We start from the raw sequence: 17,595 nt of genomic DNA, 5'->3' as shown, positions 1-17,595 counted from the left end.
GAGCCATGGAGCATGACTTGAAGGAAATAAATGTGCCATCGAATCCGGAGATTGAGAATCTGCAACAACAAGTTATAGCAATTGTCGTGGTGCGTAGCAAACGATTTACATTAAACGGCTTAACTAAATTTTAAGGCTTCATAAGTGCTGTACATAACGCTGTCCTTGGTTCACTCACTTTCATTTTGCATTTGTATTTACAATTTGTCGCGCTACTTTATGCAATTTTCATTTCCGAGCAGCAGTCAAAGCGATATGTCATATTCAGATTCAAAGCAAAGTCTGAGCTGCTTCGAATTGCATTGATTGAGATGCTTAAAGCAGCGCAAGCAACAAATTCACACTAAACATGTTTAACATTAAGTTAAGTTTAAGTTTTTAATGCTATGCTTTAACTCAAGGTTGCTGCTTTAAATATATATATTGCTTATTTTATATTCATTTAAATATTTTTATTTTGCAAATTTCACATATCATAAACAATTCATAATAATCTTGACGCCCAGCTAATAAACCAACAATTCAAATACCAGAACAAACCATTAAAACCACCACCAACCAACACCACCACCACCACCACCCAACACCCAGATTCACCGTATCACTAGCTCTACGAGGTCTTACTTGGTGTCATTTTCACGCTTCAAGTATTTTTATTACATTTACCAAGCATATATAGTTACTGTAAATTTTATTGTTGTTGTTATTGTTGTTGTATTTGTTGCTGTGCTGTCCCTTAAACAAATGGCGCTTGGTTGCGTGCAATTCCCAGCAACACAACACTTTACTACCCATGATAAAATATAGCAAACGCTTTCAGCTATATAACATTCATATATATATATATATATATATAGAAATAAACACATAACTTTAAGGCGGTGTGCGCGTTTTGCATTTGTTGTGTAGCTCTTAAGCCAACTTTTGAACCTATGCATCTATCGCACAGGATACGCTAAGAACGCGCTACAATGAGGCAACCACGCTCACCACTCAGCCAGCAGCTGGCGATGATACCGAAATCGTTGTCGTTAGCGATACAGTGCGACAGCGTCGCGCACGCACACCGCAAGCGGGTGAAAGCAGCAGTGCACCAAGCACACCCAATGCAAGTGCAAAAGCCACAGAGCAGGCGGCCAGTAGTGGCGGCGGCGGCGGCGGCGGCGAGCAGGTGCTGCCTGATGTGCTGCCACCGCAAACTTTCCGTCTGGCCGAGTCCAGCACTCTCTTCTCACAAATATCGCTTAATCCGCGCAAATTGAGCGCAGACTCTGCGCCAGCTAAACCCTCAAAGAACAAACGCAAAGCGCCCGCAGCGCCAGCACAAATGGTTGAGATCAAAGTGAAAAATATACAAAATGACAAGATGTCAGTGCAAAACATAGACCTGGAGCCGCAGCAGGGCGAAATTGTGGACACCGTAAATATACTGGAGAGCGTTGAGCCATTTGTGCCCGAGTATGTGGAAACTGTGCAGATTGTGGACTTATCCGAAGACTCGGACTCCTCATCGCGCGCTGAGCTGTCGAAAAGCAAAGGCTCGCTAAGCGACGCAGCCACTGACACGGAGCTGCTGCGTCCTGCAGCTGGCAACACCAGCACCCCATTGCTGCATATACAAAAGCAACGCATATCCTTTGAGGAGAAACGCAAGCGTATTGCCAATGAGCGTGATTTGCTGCGCGATTCGGAAGATGAGAACAGCAGCACACCAGCAGCAGCAGCAGCTAAACTGCAAGCTGTGGCCAATCCCAAGCGCTGGCGTCAACTGCAGCCTGAGCTGGAGTTAGCTGATGCACCTGAGTCACCCATACGCAATAGTTTCTATGCTGCGGATAAGGAAACAGGTTTTGATATTGAGCCGCTGGTATTTTCCGACGATGAGGAAATACCGCGTTTCTCGCTGGAAATGACACCAACCTTTGACTCCGATAGTGATACGGTAATTTGGTAGCACTTGTTTCACCAATGCCCGCCCCAGTTTATATTGCATGCTTGTACTTTTAACTACTTTACCTCTATAAATTCCAACAGAGTCGCATTGAAACACCCACAACCAAGAAGCCCAATTCGTTTTTGAGCAAAGTGCTGCCCACAACGCCGCAGGATGATTCAAATGTTACGCTCAAGAGTCCGCAGGGTGAGCCCTTAAGCTTGGAGCAGCGCGTTATGGAGTTCAATAAGCTAGCCAAACAAATGATCTATAAGCTTGAGCTAACTAAAGTTAAAATTGAGCAATGTCATGAAAGCGAAGCGTAAGTAATTTAAATTAAAAACTTGCATTTATGTAAAGCTTTTGCTTTTCATTCACAGCGACGATCTGCGTTTGTTAATAGCACCCGATGCAGCTACTTTAATCTCACAGGGTGATTCACTTGTGCTCGAGACTCATGGCAAACAGGGCAGCATTTCGCGCTTGGTCATGCGTGCTCAAATTATTTTGCGTGAAAAGTTTCGCGAAGTGCAGCAGGCCAAGTAAACAAATTTAAACTCTTTTTTAGAGCCCCTAAGCATATATTTTATTTAGATCCAAGGCAACAGGCGCAGCTGCTACACGTCCCGCTGCTGACAGCGTTAATATTGAGGAATTGATTACGAAGGGACTGCGACGGATCAATGTGCTGATTGAGAAACCTGTGGATCTAAAGTCCAGCACTGAACTCGAGAAACGCATGGAGGATATCAATGTAAGTGTGACGAAACTAATTACGCGCTGGCTTTAGGCCAACAAGTAGCACATCTGGGCAACAAAACACAATTAATAGTCTATCATCTCATCATGCTAAATTTGTTATTTTTAAATTGCATTAAATTGCAGATTAAGTTTGGCAATGACAAAGCAAATGCAAATAATGTTGATTAAGAGCATCTAATGCTTGACATTCATGCTAAGCTATTTAGAAATGTTTATACTCTTTTCCATTTAATAAATTGACAAGGGTATGCAGAAGTTATGGAAGAGCAAAGAGTAACAAGTTAGATTAAAACATTTAAATAAGTTTAAGTTGAGTATTCAAGTTCATAAAGTAAAATTCAGCTTTATATTAAAGTATATATCATAGTTGGATTCCCCTACATGCCGCGTCGACAAGTTAATTGGCCTCTTGAGAATTCAGGGCAGCATCGGCAACAAATCTAAATGCTGCCCCATTACAAACACCCCAAAATAAACCAAAATATTTCAGAATAAAAAATAGAAGAAAATTTTGACATAGTTACACAAAACGTCGCGACATAGCGTCAGCAGAGAGTCTAAAAAGAGCAACTAGTACGAAAGAGCAAACGTTAAGAGCAAAAAGCTTAGCACAGCTTTTTAATAAATATATTTTTGTAAAATACATGAATATTTGTTTGTAACATGTCATGTTTCATCAAAAGCAAAAATATGAAATATGCGCACACATAAAATTTGAGTAATTGCAGCTGCAAGCTTAAGTAAACTAATTGTTTAAAACATTTTATTGAAACGACAATTTGTATCCCTAGACGCGCCACAAAACTATCATCAATCACTTTAGTCATTTGTTATTTATTTTTGTTTTGTTTATAGTATGTCACCCCACTGATGACAAAATCAAATCACAAAAAGTGGAAAATTATGATTATAAATAGCAGCATCAAGAGCAATTAATTGCTTAAGAGGAATCTTTAAACGCCGCCATTCAGTTCTCAATTATAGCGCTCTATATCTCATACTCTTGCTCTCTTTGTTGGGCGAGCAAAGAAAATGTTTTTGTTTCTGTTTGCAGTCAGTCAGTGCGCGCCTCAGCTGCGCAGCGGTTGTGCGCAACGTGTTTAATTAACTTTGTAAATTATTTTATTAATTAAAGTGCAGTTGGCAGTGTCGGAATTCACTTGGCGCCAAAACTGTTTTGCCCAGAGAGTGCTCAATGCAATATTGTTGGTTGACACAGGCTGCGAGTGCGGTGAGGACCAAGCAAGCAAGCGCCAAGCAGTGCATCGATATATATATGTATATAGTATATGCTGAAGAAAAAGTCCTTTCCTTTTGCTGTGTCTCGATTGCAGCTGGAATTGAATTTTATACGCCGTTGGCGCTCCCAGCTGCGTGCACAGTTACTGTTGCCGTTTCCATTTCCGCTTCCGCTTGAGCGCATTTATTGTTAATTTACACAACTTGCGCAAAAAGAAATTTAACAAGTTGCATTTTTGTTTTACAGGAACGCCGAGACGATTTACAGGTCATTGTCGGTGCCATTGGCAAAAACGCCCAAATGCCAAAGGTTACCCCCGTCATGATGAACGAAATCGAAAAGGTTTAGCATACACAGATTTTTATTTTTCTTTTTGCGTTACACACACACATTTTTTGTTTGCATTCACAGACTAAAAACAATTTGATTGCTCATGCGGACTCCATTGAACTCTCACTGACCGAACTAAAAAATGGCTCTAAAATTGGCAGCAGCAGCAACGGCTCAAACGCCACTCGTGAGGGTAAGTGATTTTTATTATATTAACAGCAGCAGTTCTGCTTTGATTTTTGTTAGCAATGAACCAATATTGTTAGCTTTTAATCTAAATTTACTTATTTGCACATATTTTCTGTATAAATATGGCAGCATTAGTTTCAACATTAGTTTCAACTTTGAATTGATTGCAGAAAAACTGAAAAAAGCACGCACGGTTTACATATTTTCTTTAGAAGTTTTCAATTATTCTATTTTCATGCAGCCAGCAGCATTTTCAGTTGCAGCTTATGGTCAGTTTGTGATGATTGTTATTGCTGCTGTGCCTGCAGCTGCTGAGGCAGCTTCCCTAACGCGCTCTTTTTGATATTTGTTGTTAAATATTTATGCTACCATATGCAGTTGTTAGTTTGGGGGCAGAGCGCCAAATGCATCATGTCAATAGCACTTTTGACATTTCATTTGTACAAAACTACCACGCACGCTGATTTCATAATTGTATAATGTTGGGCATACGATATATATGCTTATGTTTATTTACCATACATTGGAAACCGTTTACATTGGCAGCAAATTTTGATCGAAAGGGTTCATTACATTCAATACATAAATAGCAGACGCTCAGCTTGGGCAGTTGTCTGCTCATTGTGTATTGAATGATATGGTTGACTTCGCTCTGGGAGATTTCGTAGGTGATTTATCATTTTGATTTTGCGAATAATTAGTTATTTTGATTTTGGACGTTGATGTGGTTTGCAACTGGTCATGGTCTTGCAAACTGAAACGCGATACGGATCTGGCAAATCTATGCACTGGCACCGAGAACTGATGCGATGCATGCGATGGTGTCCTTATGTAGCCCTGTAAATTTAAATATTTCTCAATGGCTGCTTTTGCTAGTTGAGTTGCGGATTTGGATTCATCTATATATTCCATAGGAGGGTCGCATCGTGCCATCATAAAATCGCTCATTTTTCTACCATTTTTTGCTATGGTAAACTCTGCATTATCAAATAAACGCACTCGCTCTTTAAAGCTCAATTTTTGTTCGTCGCGGTTTGATCCAACGGCGAGATCACTTGAGGAGATTGTTAAATATGAGTTGCCAGTAGAAGCAGTGCTAGTGGATATTACGCTTGTTGCTTCTCTGTTGTCTATTTCTAGAGACTCGTCGCTTGACTGCGGAGTTATAAGCTGAACTTTCTTGGGTCGCTTTAGTATTGGTGTATTTCGTTTTTCCTCCATCTGACTCAGGACACTTACTTTCTTCTCCAAATCTTTTACATTCAATGCTACCCCTTTACTGGGATGTGGTGTACCAATTAGAAATTTACCTTCGTCTGTGTTCTTAGTAGTTACCAAACCCATGTGTACTCTGGAAGGTGACTTTTTTTCCATCGACAGCTGTGAGATCAATTCTTTGTGATCAAGCGTGGTTCCTCTACTGGGATGTGGAGTTGAAATTCCAAATTTAGAGCTTCTTTTTGAGCTTTGGTCCTTAGGTAGTTGTGATTGATCAAACACTGGCTCAGTTGTTACCGCCGAGCTTCTGACGGATAATCGTTTCTGATCAACTAGGCGTGCTTTCAGTGTAGCCGCATCTATGCCTTTATAGAGCTTAGGATATGGCGTTGATAGTCGTTTTTCAGTTTTCATTAGGCCATAATTGCGATTTGCCAAAAGTACTGGATCCGACTTTTGGAACGTTATCGGAGTTTTAATACTTTTTTCGGTTCTTTTTTTAATATGGCTATGTAAAATTGATCTCATTATGCCTGCTAAGCCAATAATTTATGTATCCAATGTTGGCAATTATTTTTGTATTTTATTATTTATAATTTTTTTCTGTTTTTATTGAATATTATGTAGCTATTTATTTATTTGGTTTGCATATTTTTTTAATGAAACGTGTTATGTGTAATAGCTCTGTGTACTAAAACGAATTATATTTTTCTACAATATATGTAATTTTCTAGTATGCAAACGCCTACTCTAAAATCTATGATTATTCAAATATATCTAATCATTTATGCATTTTTATTTACAATACATTTTGCTGGTTGATGTCTTTCATAAATATTCCGAGACACAAACCATGATATAGCAGCCCTGGTAAACGAAATATCAAATAGCCATATAAATTCATTTAAGTTTCTCAGCGCCAATCTAATTTTATTTATTTTAATTTTAGTTTTTTTTTAGTTTGGCACTAAGTAGTTTGACAAAGAAATTGTTATAATAATATCTAATAGCTCTAATTGTTGAAACTGAACCTCTTTGCAAATTGGCAAGAACAAGTAATTTTTTTTTATGTCCTATAGCTAATTGTTTCCTATATTAGTGCTTAGTTTTGATTAATAGACCCTTGGGACTCACGGCTTTTGCGTTGGATCTTTTTAGGATTGGATGTTCTTTGAGACTGTTTCAGACTTTCGGTGCTAAACGAGCGCACATCTAGATTTTTCACTATGTCATGCTGACCCTTTATAAAGCCCTTCTGTTGAATAAATTCGTCAATTTGATTGTAAGGCTGATGGTCATCTTTATCATCTATTTGTACTGTCTCGCTGTGCTTGGGCATTACGAAATCGCTCATTTTTTTTCCATATCTGGCAACTGCAAATTCATTATCATTTAACATACGCCGGCGATCATTGAAGCTTAGAGTGTGAGGAGCTTCATAGGTGATTGAGCTGCTAAAAGAAGCGCCCATGCTTGCAGTTGACCTTCTATCTAGAATGGCCGTCTTCCTTGGAAGTTGAATACGCACTTGTTTTTTAGGCTTTTGATCTTTCATTTTAGGTTGGTTGCTGCTCTTTAGGGCAGATTTTAACTGTTGACTAGAGTCTGATGAATATCTGATATCTGTAAGTGCTTTATTGATGTTGCGCAAAAGTGTTTTTGGATCCAAAGCATAGCCTTTATTTGGATGCGGAGTTCCTACTGCCCAGTCTGTAACTTCTAAATCTTGTTTGTGTTCTTGACTTTGAAACTCGACTAGATGTTCATCGTCTTGCATGTTAGATGTCTTGCGACGTTGTTCATCAAGGCGTGCCTTTAGGGTTGGCAAATCAACATCAGTGAAACGTGGAAATGGTGTCACCGACTTTTCATTGATTTTTAAAAGACCATAACTGCGATCTTCTAACGCCACTGGACGCACTTCGCTAAACCCGATTTTACTTTGAAAAAATTTGTTTATGCTTTTAGTCCTGAATGCGGATTTCTTCGGGACATTATCCATTTTAAATTACTATAATATTTACGCTTATTTCAGTGTATGTTTTATTATGAGGATGTAAGTACATATGAGAGTGTCTAGCTTTTTAGCCCACAAGTTGCTTTTTGTCGATGACACTAGCTGCTAAGGTATTCAGACGGGATAGGCTTGTCGATTTTCGAAATGAGACATCTGCTTTTGGCGCTTCTGCATTCGGCTTAATGAAAAATTTACTTTCAGCTGACATTTGGGCTACGCTAGCGAACCTACCAATATTAGCCAGTGTATTTTGTGTAGTCCTGATGAATCCCTGCTTTGCAATAAATAATTCAAACTCATTCTTAGCTTTCTGTTCTGCCTCATGAATGTAGCTCGCTATATGTACAGTGGGAGATGGTGCTTGCATAAGAAAATCGTTCATCTTTCTACCATTTTTAGCAATCGTGAATTCGGCCTCATTAAAAATTCGACGGCGATCCTCAAAGCTCAGAGTTTTGCCCGCTCCATCAACTGTTGTACAACTATCTCTTGAATGCGTTATAACAGACATTCGTTCCGTGGGAAGCGTAATTCTAACTTTTTTGGCAGTATGACATGCTTTTTGCTTATTCACCAACAATGATTTCTGAACACTAACGCTACCTGGTTTTTTGACCAATGAGGTTCTTCTTAGTGATATTATGAGGTCCAAGGGATCCACAGCCTTCGCAACTCTTGGATGCGGAGTACCTCTAGCTACCATTTGTGTTTGATTGTCATCAGCTTCTTTAATAACGTGAACCTTTCTTACATCATTGTTCATAAGCTGATTTTCGGCTGATTTTATTTTATCCACGATGGAAGAGTGGTCATCAAGCCGTGCCCGTAAAAGTTGTACATCTATTCCATGGGATACCCTTAGGAACGGTGTTGCCGTCTTTTCAGTGGTCGCCCGAATAAGACCATAATTACGATTAGCTGGAGCCTCACGTTCAGCATCAATAAATTGTATTTTATTGCCAAACTTTGATTGTCTTCTTGAAGGGGACTTTATTGATGAAGGCCTATGTGAAGCGTGTTCCATTCTGTAAAAAAAAGTGTAAATGTAATAGTGTGGTTTTGTTATAGTTTCTGTTGGTTCTGTTTGTGATTAAAAATTGATGTACATAAGTGTGTATAGTATGTGTGTAAAATTCGTGTGATATTTTTATGATACACTATTCCCAGACTACTCTAAACGGTACATGATACATCTTTCAAATCTGATGCCCTCTAGATAGTTGGCATTGCAAACACCATCAGAATCTAATAAACATACGTATACATATTTTGAGAGTAATTTTTTTTAATATTACATTCTCTTTAAACAAACACACAATAAAAAACACATACATAATAAAATAAAAAAATAAAAAAGATTATCGGGCACATATATAGGCACGCGTTTCTATATATATGTTCAGAAAGCTTTCAAAATGCAGTCGATCAAACCCAAGCCATCTTCATTTAAAACACGTACTATGTATTTTCACAACAAACTTACGTTTAATAAAGAAGAAGATGCACGTTTTTCAGAGAGGACCTATGGGCTTATGAAGGTTGCTGCCGAAAATTTGACTCCATACCCTCGTATGGCGTCAATTATAGATGCAGATATATTGAAAGCACGTCTTTCTGAGCAAAGAAAATCCTTGAGAATGTCTAGTAAGGCATCAATCGCATCGTCAGATAAATTGAGTATTCCTGTCACGCCGCAGCTTATGAAAGACAAATCTGTGGATCCAAAGATACTTATGAGACAAATTATTGCTCAGAACAATCAAAAATATCAGTTACAAGCTGCTTTCAACGCTGCTAAGAACATAGTCACATTCAATCGTCTGAAGATACCAGTCATGGCCAAAAAAGAAAAGATACAGGTCAGGTTCAAAAGTCGCACGCCAAGTTTGAGCTCCGCTCTTTCCGTTAATTCTGAAGGTACGATATCGCGGATAAGTGGCGCTCCAAAGTGTTATGACTTTGTGCTAACTTTTGAGCAACGTAGGCGATTGTTCGATGAAGCCGAATTCACTATAGCAAAAAATGGTAGAAAGATGAGTGAACTCAGAATGCAAACTCCACATAAGATACGTGTTGACAATAGACATGAAAAACAAGCGAATAATGAATTTGAAAATTATATTCGTAAGCAAGGATTTCTAAAATCTCCAAGTGATCATGCATCCTTTTCACGCGTCGCCAGCAGCCATTCTGGATTACATATCAAAACCAATGTAATCACATTCGCTCCAGGGCTCAATGAAGTAAATTTAGGTAGTACTATTACGGAATAACCAACGATGCGCTGCTTTCAAGAAATAACAAGATTACATTTGCAATCAATGTGAATTTGGTATTTTTTGAACGAAATGCTAAAAATTTCTGTAAATTTCCATGAATTTTAAAACCATTTTAAACTGCTATACAATATATGAATATTTTAAGCTCTGTGCACTAAGCTTTAGACCTTTTTTAGAACTGTTGTGCTTCCAAGCTCACCGCTAGATGGAAATTTTGCCAGAGCTTATAAGCTTATTTCATAAGCTCTAGTTAGTTCCAAACAGCTGATATCCTTAACAGGAAACATTTCAAAATAAATCGTTCGGCGGTAAGGAAGTGAAGCAATATATAAAAGTTAATTTACAAAAATGTATCAAAGCAAATAATAAAAATATAAATAAATTAAATAAATTACACTGCATGTGTGAGAAATAAGTTTACAGAATAAATATGAAAATTAATAAACGTTTAAAGTACCAATTTAAAATTTTACTTTTGAAATTGAGCGTGTCTGTGTTTTAAATTTATAAATTGCTGACATTGTTTTTAAAGCAAACTTGCCACTCACTTCAACAAACTAAGCTGAAGCAGCAAGTGACTTTAAGGCAAGAAGCGCGACAAGCAGCAGAAATTTTACGCTTTGCTTGATTTTTAATGAATTATGACATTTTGTTGCTGCGACTGTTGTCGTCGGTTTTATCAGACAGTTTCCTGCTGGAATTTCTTTACGTGTTTCACATATTTTTATGATTTTTTATCATCTTTGCACCTGCTAAGGGGCAAAATGCCACACACAAAGCACACACACAACAAAAGCCTTGATATAAAATACACAATTATTTTATGCTAACACACAAACACAGAGGCTTTTGTGCCTATGCCTATGTGTAGGTGTAGATATGTACATTAAAATGAGTGAAAAGAAATCTTTTGCACTTAACGTGTTGTTTCTCTGAAGCTACTTGAGAGTATGTCTTAGGCTTGTTACATGGTTATTATGCCTATGTCTAGCTTTTGCCATACGTTTGTGCTCTAAGCATGTGACAGGCATGAATTTCACTTTGAATGCTTGCAGGTGCGTTAGACTGCGCCGACTTGCTTGTAATTCTTTTTTCATTTTTACTACGTTTGTTATTGGGACTACTGCCTAATCCCTTGACGCCAAAAGTAGCTGCTAAGCCCTTGCTGAGTGTTGGGCAAAAACAAAGTACACAGCTGGACACACCCACACACCAAAGCAATGCAAACAAACATAAGTATTTAGTTATTGGGTTTGCTTGTGTCCAGCTTAAATGGTAAAAGTTTCATAACTTTCTGCACTACCTGCTTAGGCTTATGGAAACTTTCTTTCAATTCTCTTGCGTTCAAGAATTTCAAGTGCGTTCTTATCACATTGAAATATTTGCCAAGCAGCGTTTTCAACTAAAAGTTGTCATTCAGGGCGACGACAAGAGAAGCCAAAGGAAATAAGAAAAAATAATATTATTGTGTGCATTGTTAAGCGTTCGAGCACATGACAAGTACTTTTAACCACCAGTGTGAACGCACACTGGACACAAGTGGACACAAGGAATGAATTATAAATTATGCTGTTAGCTAAATAAAATATTTAGATTAAGCTTTGTTATAGCACTCACTACGCTTTGCTATAAATATTGCATTAATGCATGCATACTGCTTGCTAATTTATGTACTTTAACCACTGTGCAATAGTTGACAAGCAGCTGAAAGAGACACTTCAAAGTTTGCTTCATTGAAATAGTTTTTCATTTACTTGGCTTGGCCAGTTTAAACGTTCAACGCTCGGAATTGGCTGCAACAGCAATGAGAGTAGTTCACAAAATATGGCACAGTAACACACAAAGCGAGTAAGAGAGAGAGAGAGAGAGAGAGAGATAGCTAGATAGACAGCACGGCTGTGCTTTAATGTCAAGTTGACCTCACAAAATGAGTTCAAATCTGGTAACTCAGTGGTAACCACAATTGGCTCGTTTTAAAACCGCAGCTGCCGTTAATGAGCAAACCGGCATTTTGTGAAGCTCGACAGGCATCTAATTAACTACTCTGGCTGCTTGCTTTAATTTACAGACTACAACAACGAGCCAAGTGGCAGCGGCGCATTGGCCAGCAGCTTTGATAAGTCCGTGCTACATATATCCGACTGGCTGACTTGGGAACAAAACATGATCAAAATACAAAGTGTGCTCATAGACGATGTCGATGCAGTGCGTTTGGCTATTGAAAAGCAGGAGGTAAGTGTAACTGTAGCAACTTGCGGGGCTTTTGTTCTATATTTAAATACGCGTTTCGCTTGCAGAAAGTGCTGCGTGAATTGAAAATGAAAAAGCCGCAGCTTAACGAACTGGTGCATACGGCTGAGGTGCTTAAAGGCGATACTAAGCGTCAGCAGCTGCAAGAGAAAGGTAAGCAATGCAAAATGTTTAAATCATACAAGCTAAGGCTTTTATTGGTAATTATTGGCAGCTGTACAAATTGCCCAAATTCCATTAGACAGTCGTGCTAAATGGCTTTATGAATCGTATGCAGATTGCTTTTAACCCATTTGCTATTTCCCTTATCGACTTGGCTTGCAAACAAATTTCCGTTTTGCACAAACGTACACACCTTCCAATTGCTTTACATGTGTGTGTGTGAAATAAAAACAGCAAAAGTTGGCTTATAGCTGCTGCAATGATGGGAATCTGCGCTGACAGGCGCTACTGTAAACATTTACATAACGCAGCAGCAGCCATGAATCCAGCCAAGTCCAGCAAGCCAAAGCTATACCCTGTATATTTCAACTAAACTGTTAATTGGTTAACAAATCACTTAGTGCTGTGTAAACTACATAAACAATTAATATACCTTGACATGCAAGCTGTTGATCTAGGGTGAGTAAGTCAACGCTGCTGTCAAATGTCCATAAAAGACAATGCCAAAGTTCAAAACAAATACAAACACACACACACACACGCACACATAAATAAAGTATGCCTAACTCAAGTGCTTGACTTGAGAATGCATAAAATGCCGCACATAACAAATCGAATCATGAGCTGCTTGCTTTTATTAGCATTTTGGCTTTGTGGTGAATATGCAGGCGTCGCAACAGTTTGACAGTCACTGCAAGGCTTAAGAGCATTGCAGCAAGCAGGCGCATGCTCAAAGCTAAAAGCACACACACATGCACACATATATGTATTAGTAACATGTAGTTGCCTTTTCTGCTTTAAATGCATTTCAAGTTTCTTTTTGACTCGTTGTGATATTTTTATGCGGCAGGCTTACAACATTTGTTGCCAGTTGACATTTAATTGACAAGCAAAGAGCGCGAAAGAGAAAGAGAGATATTTATACTATGAGCTGTTGTTGTTGTTTTTGTCCTGCTACTTAGAGAGCTTATGTAGTTTGGTAGTTTATGACATTTGTTGGGGTCTCAGCACGTTTATACTTATGTATGTTGTACATATTATTACGTTGTTTGGTTTGTCATAAACAGTTGTAACATGTCCTGTACTAAGGACTGGCCAACCAGACAGGACTAATACTTGCAATCCGCTTTGTTGTGCTCTCAAGAGCACACACATCTTTTTATATTGCACACACAGCAAGTGAAACTGTCATTTGATTGAAACTTTAACTTTAAGTTATTATTAGACCTCTGAATTTGCATAATTTTCCATTCTTCATCCGATCAACGCCCATTCCATTCAATGTAATGAACTTTGGTTTTATTGAAATTCGAATACTTAATCCAAGATATTCGCATTTCAACAAAACCAAAAGTCATTTCATTGAACAGAACAAGCATCAATCGGATAAAAAAGAAAAAAATATGCGAATTCCGAGGTTTATTTGGAATATTTGCCTCCCACTGGTAAATGCGCTACAGTTGCTTATCCAAACCTAGCTAAACTTTAAGTTTATTTTGTATTAAATATTGCGCCCTGTGCTTTAACTTTAAGTTTATTTTGTATTAAATGTTGCTCTACCAATTAGCAGTCTGTAATTTGATTGAAGCTTCAACTTTAAGTTATTTTTATTATTATTCAATGAATCTATTTTGTTTGCTGCTAAATGAGCTTCTCTCGCTTGTGCACTCCTCGCTTAACTTTAAGTTTATTTTGTATTAAATTCTTGCAATTAGCGCTCTGCCGTTGGCTGTAGCGTGTTCACTTGATATGCACGCTTATCTGTGGTTAAACGAACCGTACACAAAATCAATTAATTACGCATTTTGTAAGCGAACGCTTAATTAAACCATTATTTATTATCTCATATGGCGTGCGGTGCCGAAAGGCGCGGTCAGGCACACAGTTTTGCCAACCCGAAACCGGCTGCCAGTGTCTCTCTCTTATCATAAATAAAGTGCCCACCCATCCAAAACCTAAATCCAAAGCAAAGCTAAACCCAAAGCTCCACTGTGTGTGTGCGACTCGTAAATCTGTCTTTGACATGCAATTTGAGTGCAACGGCTGTTGCTGCACACAACAGCAAAAAAACAATAACAATGCACATGGTCTTTGGTGAAAGGACAACGCACTCGGTCACATTGCTGGAGCTGCAGCTGTAGTTGGGTCCTGCTTCTTAGCGTTGCCCACACAGCAACCAAATTGCCTCTAATTGCCGTCTGTCTCACTCTCTTTTTGGGGGTGTAGAGCATTTAAACTGCCATCACCCCGCGTTGCCCAGTTACACGCCCACTTCACGCCATTACATGCTTTAATAGGCCCACCCTTGACTTCACCCGCTCCAGCCGCTGCTGTCAGCCCCTTTCAAGTGAACTGACTGTCGCTTCCTTGCATGTGTCTGTGCTTTCAAGAACTTTTTAGCTTTTGTCTGCTCTTACTTAGCAGCGGCTATAGCGACTAATTAGTCAGCACACAATAAAAATAAAAGCAATTAAATTGAGCTGCAATTTTAATTAATAAGCTTAAATATATTTTGGCTAAGCTAAGCTGTGCAAGTGTATTTAATATTCGTTTTCTTAGCTGCGTCTAGCTTCACTTTTTTTTTTTTAATTACTTAAAACTGTAGTCTATGGCTGTTTAACCCCGAGATCTTTGGCTTGGGGGCGCAACTGAGCTTCGGCTTTATGAAACTTGAACTTTCAACGCTGCTGCATGCGCCGCAAAATTTGCAAGCAGCATTAAATTAAATAATTGTCTACACTGTCAGCTTTATGGGCTGACAAGTTGTGTGTGTGTGTGGCGCGCTTTGATAGTTTTTCTGTTGAAATTTTTTGGTAAATACAAAGGTAAAAAATTCCTCTAAATATTGCAGCTTGTGTGTGTGTGTCAGGGCAAAGTTATTTCTATGTGAAGACAGGCAAATTGTTTTCAACAGAATGTCCTTGCAAAACACAACCACAACTAAATACACACACACAGACAAACTGTTAACTGCAGCTCTGAAGCGTAGCTGGAAATTCAGTCATTACAAAAATGTTCAGGACTTAACTGTACGTGCCAGTCCATGTGTGTGAGAGGATTTCGTTTTGTATGCAAAGTGGGCGCGGCAGCAGCAGCGCAAGCAGCACTTGTCCATTGCTATAAACACTTGCTGTCTAGCATGAATTTTAATTAAATTCATTAAAAAAAGTGTTTGCACTTGTTTAGTTTTATCATTGTGTGCGCTTAATTGAGCTGCAGCATAAACCAACCAACTGTCAATATGGCAAAGCGCAGCGCTTTGTTTATATGTTTGAAGTTTTAATTTGTTTGTCTGTCTTGCTATATTTCATGCTTAAATTTATATAGTTGATGCTTAGGCAAGCTTTAAATTTGTCAGCTAAGTTGAAGTTATGTTGGCCAATTAAATATTTATACAGCTAAACTGTAAACTTTGCTCATAAGCTTAACTTCATGCACTCAACTCTCAATTAAAGTTGCAGCAATCATAAAACTCACTCATGGAGAAGCAGAAGACGCTCTGCAGTCATTAGAGACCCATGCACATGGCACAACTTCAGCAAATATTCACCTTATTGGCACCCGCACTCAAAAGCGGGTGGGAGCTGTGTGTGCAAAAACAAATTCCCTCAATGCTTTGGCCTCGGCACGCTTGTTGTGTGTGCAACCCTGTGCCAAAGCTGATGTAAAAAGTTTCTTATCAGTTGTCAAGGTTCGCAGCAGACACGCACAACATGTGGCAGGCAGGCAGGCAGGCAGGCAGGCAGGCAGACCCCAACAGCCCAGCATAGCTGCCGCCTGCTCCCGGCTATAGAGCACGCCAAGCGAAGCGCCTGCGCTTTGGTAGCAAAACAAACTGCTGGAATGCCGGCCAAAGAGCGAGCGTGACTACGACTAAAGAGAGCGCAGAGAGTGCGTTGACTGCTTTGGGTGGTGAGTGCGCGTTTGGGGGGGGGCGCGCTCGCGTTATCATTATCAGTTGGGGGTTGTTGCGGCGGCTGCTGCTCCCTTTGTTTACTCAGCTCTGGGGGTTGTTGAGCTTTTGTGTGTGCTCCATGGGAGAGTTGAATGTGTGAATGCGTTTCCGTGTTGAGTACGCCGCACTCTTTGCTTGACTAGCAGTGTAGTCCGCTTTGTGGCCGCAGTCAGCCCAGGACATTCGTACGCTTTGACTGCATACAAACGGTTGTGAATTCATTTCTCGTATTTTTTAATATTCGAGGACGCCTCAGACGTCTCTTGTCGCGGCGTCGCGTGAAAAAATTTCTTCACACACGAGAAACTGTAAATTTTCATAGCCCAAGCGAGAAATACGCTACGCTCTACGCTAAGCCAAATAAAATCCATTCAATTAGCAAAGGCATTTTTTCAGTGTCAAGTGCTACCAACGTGTGTGTGTGCATGTGTGTGTGTGTTTTTAGTTGCTGTAGCGGCGCTAACAAAAGTCAAACCACAAAATAGCATTTAAAGTTTTTGTCTGCAACGGATTATTGCCCAGCCCCATAGTCAGTCAGTCTATATGTATATAGTACACCCTGCGCACCCGCATCGGCATGCTCTATACTCTACCGGTGTGTGTGTCTGTATTTGTGTGTGTGTGTGTGTGTTGTTGTTGCCGGCGCTGCTTTTGTAAATCAATAAACGTGAGGGTGGCAAAAGCCGCAAATGTTTTTGTACGAAATGTAACAAAGCGCATTGAAATAAATATGCTACGAAAAAAGAGAAAATAAAATTCAACGTGCATTAAGTTTCGCAAGACTTAATGGCGTGCAACTGTTTTTTTAATTGAAATGCGCATTTTGCATGCACAAACGAATGCAGTTCGTAGAAATTCATTACAGCAATAAATTACAAATGCATGTGCGTTGATTTAAATAAAAGCAAATTACATAAATAATAATTAATGCCATAAACAGTACATTTTTATGCCAATCTAATGCAAATTGTTGAATTAATTATTAAGCATTGTCAGAAATTCTATTACAAATAGAAGAGGCCAAGGCGAATTTACATATAAATATTCAATAAGGCCTAACAACAACAAAATAAGAGGCAAGCCAAAGTGGCCATAAGAGCTGCTACTAAGACTTGTACACACTGTTGTTGTACTGCTTGTTATTGTTGTTGTTGTTGTTGCTCACATCATAGAGAAACGAATGTGTTTCAATAAATTACATTGGGCGCGAGGGCAGACGAGAAAAAAAATTATGTAGCATAACTTTGAGGGGTCATGTGC

General features: G+C 39.1%; 1 protein-coding gene across 11 annotated transcripts in view; it reads left to right on the top strand.

Annotated features, from left to right (window-relative positions):
* Positions 1–17,595, top strand: part of LOC108602772 (dystrophin) — a 116,029-nt gene that overhangs the window by 20,726 nt on the left and 77,708 nt on the right. For 9 of the 11 annotated variants that reach the window (XM_017990949.1, XM_017990950.1, XM_017990951.2 and 6 more), the window contains 9 exons: positions 2–89; positions 950–1,942; positions 2,035–2,255; positions 2,314–2,475; positions 2,528–2,687; positions 4,182–4,277; positions 4,347–4,458; positions 12,037–12,200; positions 12,266–12,371. In XM_017990949.1, the coding sequence (XP_017846438.1) occupies positions 2–89; positions 950–1,942; positions 2,035–2,255; positions 2,314–2,475; positions 2,528–2,687; positions 4,182–4,277; positions 4,347–4,458; positions 12,037–12,200; positions 12,266–12,371 (2,102 nt within the window). Of the gene's footprint in view, position 1; positions 90–949; positions 1,943–2,034; positions 2,256–2,313; positions 2,476–2,527; positions 2,688–4,181; positions 4,278–4,346; positions 4,459–9,204; positions 10,322–12,036; positions 12,201–12,265; positions 12,372–17,595 lie in introns of those variants that run through there. The other 2 variants (XM_017990954.1, XM_017990955.1) reach the window with 2 other exon arrangements.

Source organism: Drosophila busckii, chromosome 3R, assembly GCF_011750605.1.
Source record: "Drosophila busckii strain San Diego stock center, stock number 13000-0081.31 chromosome 3R, ASM1175060v1, whole genome shotgun sequence".
Lineage (NCBI taxonomy): Eukaryota > Metazoa > Arthropoda > Insecta > Diptera > Drosophilidae > Drosophila > Drosophila busckii.
The sequence above is the reverse complement of the archived record's forward strand: the minus strand, read 5'-3'. Positions and strand labels throughout refer to the sequence as shown.